Raw genomic sequence first — 6578 nt, forward strand, 5'->3', positions numbered from 1 at the left:
GGGACAAGGGCATATTTGTGTTGCAGCAGTTGCTTGTTTATTTCATGCTCTCGGAGGGTGTGTGTCAGAGAGAAGCTACATTTGGCAAAAGAATCGTTATGTGGGGGAGACCAAAATGACATATTACGGGGGGGGGGGGTACACGGCTACATCCACCCCCTGTTGCTTCCTCATACCTTCCTGATAAAGTGATGGTCTTTGGAAAACATCACCAATTTTACCTACCGGTATTTTGAGGATTGTTGTTATGTACCCATTCTTCACCTTAAGGTCCTCGGGTGGCGCTGTGGTCCAAACCACTAAGCCTCTTGGGCTTGCCAGGCTTGCCGGTCAGAAGGTTGGCGGTTCGAATCCCCACAACGGGGTGAGCTCCCGTTGCTCAGTCCCTGCTCCTGCCAACCTAGCACACCAGTGTAACATTTTAAATTTTTTTACAACTGATTTTACAAATCAGTTTCATTTGTCGAGACATTAGGAAAAATAGGGGGAAAGAGGTGGAGGGGTGAAAGGTGAGTGGGGGTGGGGTCGGGTGGTGATGTTTCTATTTTACTTAATATATATGGGGTTTTGTGTCAGCGTTGCTTGTGCAGGTTCTCTGCTGTTCACTTGTGTTCCTTTGGTGGTGAGACAGGTTGGGGTTGGCCTAGGGTGTGGCTGTTCATTTGTTATTGGCTGTGGTGGTCTTTGTTTTCATGTGTGAGTGGGGTGGGTGGGTGTTTTGGATCAGGTTAGCCATACTGATTTGCATACGAGAGAGAGACATTGCACATACCTTGGTAACTCAAGAAAATCTTTAATAAAAATACATTTAAAAAAAGCACACCAGTGCAAGTAGAGAAATAGGTACTGCTGTGGCAGAAAGATAAACAGCATTTCTGTGCACTCTGATTTCCGTCACGGTGTCCCGTTGTGCCAGTAGCGGTTTAGTGATGCTGGTCATATGATCCGTTTCGCCTGAAAGCGAGATGAATGCCGCACCCCATAGTCGCCTTTGACTGGACTTAACCATCCAGGGTCCTTTACCTTTACCTTTTACCTTAAAATACAACAAACATCTTGTTATGTTCGACCCCAATCTCTGAGTGGTGCAAGATTCCAGAGGTTCCAGTCGCTTACCCAAGATTCATGTTTCCTTTGGAATGAGGTACAGTAGACTGCAGTGTCTTTATTATGTATGGTTTATTTACATATACAGTGGTACCTTGGTTTACAAACCTAATCCATTCCGGAAGTCCATTCTTAAACCAAAACCATTCTTAAACCGAGGGGTGCTTTCCCTAACGAGGCCTCCCGCCGCCAGTGCCCTTCCACCGTTCAGATTCCGTTCTTAGACTGAGGTAAAGTTCGCAAACCGGGACACTACTTCTGGTTTTGCAGAGTTCGTAAGCTGAATCGTTCGTAAACAGGACTGTTCTTAAACTGAGGTACCACTGTATCTACGTACAACCTGAGCCTATGACAGAGGGGTTCACAGCATTAACACCGTAAGAGAGTCTTGCTTCATCCATAGCTGCAGCCTTGGATTCAGACAGAAATCAAGGATTGCTCTGATTCTCTGGCTTCCCAGCCTGTTGCTTCTAGCTTCTAGCTCACATTGTTCCTTTGTTCCCTTAATAGCCCAGTCCTGAGCTATCACCTCACCAGGAAGCTAGTCTGGCTGTTCAAAGCACCCAGGCATTAGAAGGCTCTTACCAAGAAAAAAGCACACCAAGAACTCAGGCCAATGTAAGTTTCAATAGAGGGAGCGGTCCCTACCCGCAAATCAATAGTCAATTGTAACAAAAACCAATCCATTCAAAAGTATGTATTCTGACAAGGATTACAAACTCAAATAGAGATTACAAACTCAAACAGAGATTACAAACTCAAACGCATAAGCATATGTATAACACAATAATTCGTTACAGTATTAAAGATAAGAGTTTATGAGTAGAGATAAGTTCATGTTAGTCCATAGTAAGATTTGACGTGAAGGTCTTAGTTTCAATCATTGAGCAGAAGTCAGAAGTCAATTGTGGATCAGAAACCAGGACAGCGCCCTGTTTCGATGTATTCACCTTCATCAACTGGAAGTAGCAAACATTACATGAAAATACAATTATCATAAATTATAAAACAGTATTATACAACATTTGGTTCCTTAGAAGGATTAGAAGGATCTTGGCATACAACCTAGTCTCCCCTCCCCAAACTCAGGACAATATTTTAAGAGCGTGTAAGAAGTGTCCTCTCCTTCAGTCCCTACACAGGCTTTCAACCTGCACCCAGGCCCTGTGCAGGATCCCCATCTTTACCTTCGAAGCCTTCCTTGCCTCTCCCCTGCCCTTATTTCTCTCTGTCCTCGACTCTCTGCTGTCTGTGACCTTCATCTAGTCCAACCCCCGGCAATGCAGAAATCTTTCCTTGTCCATTCAGTGCGTGTGTGGGGGACAGCAGAGTCTTGTGGCACCCTGAATACCAACACAGTCATTTATTACACCGTAAGCTTTCATAGGGGACGTGGGTGGCGCTGTGGGTTAAACCACAGAGCCTAGGACTTGCTGATCAGAAGGTCAGTGGTTCAAATCCCCGCTACGGGGTGAGCTCCCGTTGTTCTTTCCTGCTCCTGCCCACCTAGCAGTTTGAAAGCACGTCAAAGTGCAAGTAGATAAATAGGTACCACTCTGGCGGGAAGGTAAACGGCCTTTCCGTGCGCTGCTCTGGTTCGCCAGAAGTGGCTTAGTCATGCTGGCCACGTGACTCAGAGGCTGTACACCGGCTCCCTTGGCCAGTAAAGCGAGATGAGCGCCGCAACCCCAGAGTCGGTCACGACTGGACCTAATGGTCAGGGGTCCCTTTACCTTTTTAATTTATGGACCTAATGGGTATCTAAAGCCATTTGCACATAACAAAATATGTATTTTATCAAAGTAATTGTTGAACTGAAATACGATTAAGAAGAAGTATATTAATAGGTAAAGGTAAAGGGACCCATGACCATTAGGGTCCAGTGACTGACTCTGGGGAGCTCACCCTGTCACAGGGATTCGAACCGCCGAAGTTCTGATCGGCAAGTCCTAGGCTCTGTGGTTTAACCCACAGCGCCACCTGCATCCCTTTTAGGTCCATAAATTACCACATAGCATATATTCAACACAAAAACAGCGACAATTCATTGTTGACAAAGGACAGCTGGACATATAAATGGCCCCATTACCTTCAGTAGCTGAGGGCCTCATCAAACCTCAATCCGGCCCTGGATGTGTGCATCCATATAGGCAGCGAGCTATTAAATGAGGAAAGGGCACTGGCGCGCTTGTTTGTTTTCAGCCTATATCGCTCTGCTCTTTGCAAATTACGCAATCCTGCCCTTCCTCCCTCCGTTTTCACTCTCTCTCTCTGTTTGCGTGCCATTGCCTCACATTTCCTCCCGGGCGCCCAGCCAGCTCTGCACTTTGGAAGGTCTGGATTTTCCAGGCTGAGCTGTCTGCCGAGCATCAGGCTGCCTCGGCCAATCGGGTGGCGGCGGGGGCGTGGCCTCTGCCATTCATAAAAGCTCCTGCCCGGCGGGCGCCTAAGTCAATCTGACAAAAAGTCGCTTCGCTCTGCGCTCGCTCTCGCTGCATGAATACCTTGTACGGCGCGACTGCGACGATGTGCTACGCTTGCACGCCAGCTCTGCCCGCCCTTAAGATGGTCCCCGGCCCCGGCAGGCCTGAGCCCACCGGGCCCCAATACTTCACTTTCGATCCTCTCCCGGAAGCCGGAGAAAGCCCGGCTCCCAGGAACCTCTCCAAATCGAACAGGATCAAGAAGCGATCCCGGAGGGTGCTTTATCCCCGAGTGGTAAGTGAACGCACCCACGCCCAGCAGGGGAGCTCGGATTCCTGGGTTCATCTGGAAGGGGGAGGGGTTTTCCTGAGGGGCAGAGAAACGGGACCCCTCTTAACAGCGCCAGCCTATGCACATTTACTCAAGAAGTAAGCCCATTGAGTTCAGTAGTACCTTTTCCCCCAGGTAAGAGTGCGCAGGGTGGCAGCTTTGGGGGAGATCAGCAGATTCTCCCAATCTAGGTTTCTAATAAGAAGGGAGAGGAGCTAAATAAGGTTTTGCAAGCACCCTACATTTAAAGAACACCCCCTGAGAATTCTGGGAACTTTAGTTTGCCCCTCACAGAGCTACAATTCCCAGCACACTTTTTTTACAAAACAATACAGTTCCCAGGATTCTTTGTGTAGAGGCAGAATGTGTTTTCTGTGTATGGTGCGTGTTTCATAATATGCAGTCCTTTACTGGCAGGCCTCCTGAGCTTTGCCAAAAGTTGCACGGCTGACTAAAACCCCCCACAGGCAAAACTTTCCCTATCCTTGCATCTATCTGCAAGGTAAGGTGGCAAGCTCTTGAATTTACGTCATGCATCTGCCAGGAACGCATGAGCTTTGCCAAAAAAAAAGGGGGCGGGGAGTGGATGAAGGGGGAAAACCCAAAGAGCTTTGCCAGCAGGGAAGATGGCAATCCAGTCAACATGCTAAAACAGGTACAGAGGCAGGATCTGTTCACAGATAAACATCCCATGTTAGCTGCTTCAACATGTTATAGGATCCTCCCCTCCCCACTGAATCAATGAGGAGAGTGTTCCCTCTCCTCCATAAGGTTTGGTAGCAAGGACTCTCCCTAGTGGAGCAGAGCCAAGATTTGTTTTGGGTTCTCCCCCCCTTGAATTTTGATCTGAGGAAGGGTGGTTGTGAATTGGTTGGTGGAGCTAAGTAACTGCATAGGTGAGATTAGGAGGGGTGTATTTTGAAAAATGCATTGCAACATGCTGACAGCAGAGGGAAATCACTCGTGAGTTTGGTGCAGGGCAGTGGTAAACAGCATTGCATTCTGGGAAAAGGGCCGCCCTGCAACTGGATTTCTAGGCCAGCTGAAAGGGATTCTGGGAAACACGCATAACTCTGAATGCGAATCTGGGATCATTCTTGTGTTTCTAACTGCCTGCTCTTCCTCTCTTTACAGGTAAAGCGCTACTATCCCGCCGAAGAGCGCAGCTACGTCAAACACCTTTTCGTTATCCTTCTCACTATCATCTTCTTCCAAGTCTACAGTGCTGAAGAAGAATTCTCTGTCATGGACGCCTCCCAGAATGCGGAGGAAAACGTCTCTGTCTGCTCCACAGAGATGAGGGGATCCCAGGAGGAGAACCTCCTTGAGCAGCTCATCGTGGCCTCCGTTGAAATCGAAGAGGCAGCCAACAGCACCGGTTGGGACTGGGGAGATTGGGAGGCAGCCGAATCTGCCATCGACATCACTCAGTTTTTGGAGCAGAGGCCAGCTGCTTTCTGAAGACCCCCGAGGGGAGAGAACTGTGAGGGGGGAGCCCAGGCTGGAGCGCTCACATCTGGCTTGAGAAAAAGCAGAATTCAAGCCACGAATGAGTTAAATGCCATTTGAAACACAGCCAGCTCCTTCTGGCATTCCGGAGCAATTTTGTTCCAAACCCAGCAAGACTGACGTCAAAAGAAACTTGAACCAGCACTACATTTTGAACGGAAAGGGGAAGGTTTTGTGTTTTTTTAATGTTATTTTATTTCTGCAGCAGATCAGACATCTGGCAGGCAGAATGAAGGATATTAATTTAATATTTATTTAATTAATATTAATTAATTGTTAATAATATGTATAATTTAATGTGTTTAATTTAAACTGACTTAATTTAAATCTGCGTGAAACTGGGAGTTTGCAAGTGAAAATGCTGGCTTACACCATTGGGCTGAAATAAAAACACACACAACTTGTCATGTACGTCTTTCTCTGTCGTGGCCGGACATAATCATATTAGAGCTTAAGTGGGGAAATATTTTTTTTAAAATATGAAGATTAAAATAGGGTTAGGAACATTGGAGGTTGGTGCTATGATGTTCTTAGCTGGTTTGGTGGGGAAATTATTAGTGTGACAGCTCTGAGAGTACAGAAAATCAGATAGGTAACAGCCCTCCCACAAGCTCTGACATTTCTGAGGCTGATGGGGGAAAAACAAGCCACAGCAATTCTGGCTCACTGACAGAGAAGGACACAGTGAAAAGGAAAAGCAAAGGCATCATAGGAGACTTGACTTGAAATTTATTCTGCTCTGGATATTAGCCAGCAGTGTTTGCTTACTGTGTAAGCATGCTCTCAAAAGCAGCGACCACTTCCACACCAGCATTTCCGAAATTGCAGTAGATTTCTTTTGTGAATTGCACTTGTGCGTGTCCACGCTATTGCAGATGAACTGTCTGAACTCTGTATGTTCTGTGAACAAAAGTGAATAAATGTTTTACATGAGACACACTTTTTTTTTTGGTCTGACTGACACTTTTGTCAAAGTGTTGTGGGGAGGGAGGATAGCCCAGTGGGCTAGGAGATATAATAGAAAAATAAAACAGATGACAGCAAAGAGGGACTTCTGGGTGAAGAACATTTGCTGGCAGTTCCAGTTTCAATCCTCAACATCTCTGGGTAGTGTTGGGAGACATCCCTGTCTGAAACCCCAGATAACTGCTGCCAGTCTGTGTAGACAACACTGAGCTAAATGGACCAGCTCAGCATATTGAAATTTC

At 46.8% G+C, this 6578-nt stretch overlaps 1 protein-coding gene across 1 annotated transcript; it reads left to right on the plus strand.

The window, feature by feature from the left end:
- The first annotated feature begins 3553 nt into the window (after positions 1-3553).
- Positions 3554-6309, plus strand: IER3 (immediate early response 3). The gene is made up of 2 exons (XM_083594828.1): positions 3554-3825; positions 4996-6309. The coding sequence occupies exons 1-2, from the start codon at positions 3604-3606 to the stop codon at positions 5320-5322; spliced, it is 549 nt and encodes a 182-aa protein (XP_083450954.1). The 5' UTR covers positions 3554-3603; the 3' UTR covers positions 5323-6309.
- The last annotated feature ends 269 nt before the right edge of the window (positions 6310-6578 follow it).

The sequence above is a fragment of the Podarcis filfolensis genome, assembly GCF_964270895.1.
Source record: "Podarcis filfolensis genome assembly, chromosome: 2".
Taxonomy (NCBI): Eukaryota; Metazoa; Chordata; class Lepidosauria; order Squamata; family Lacertidae; genus Podarcis; species Podarcis filfolensis.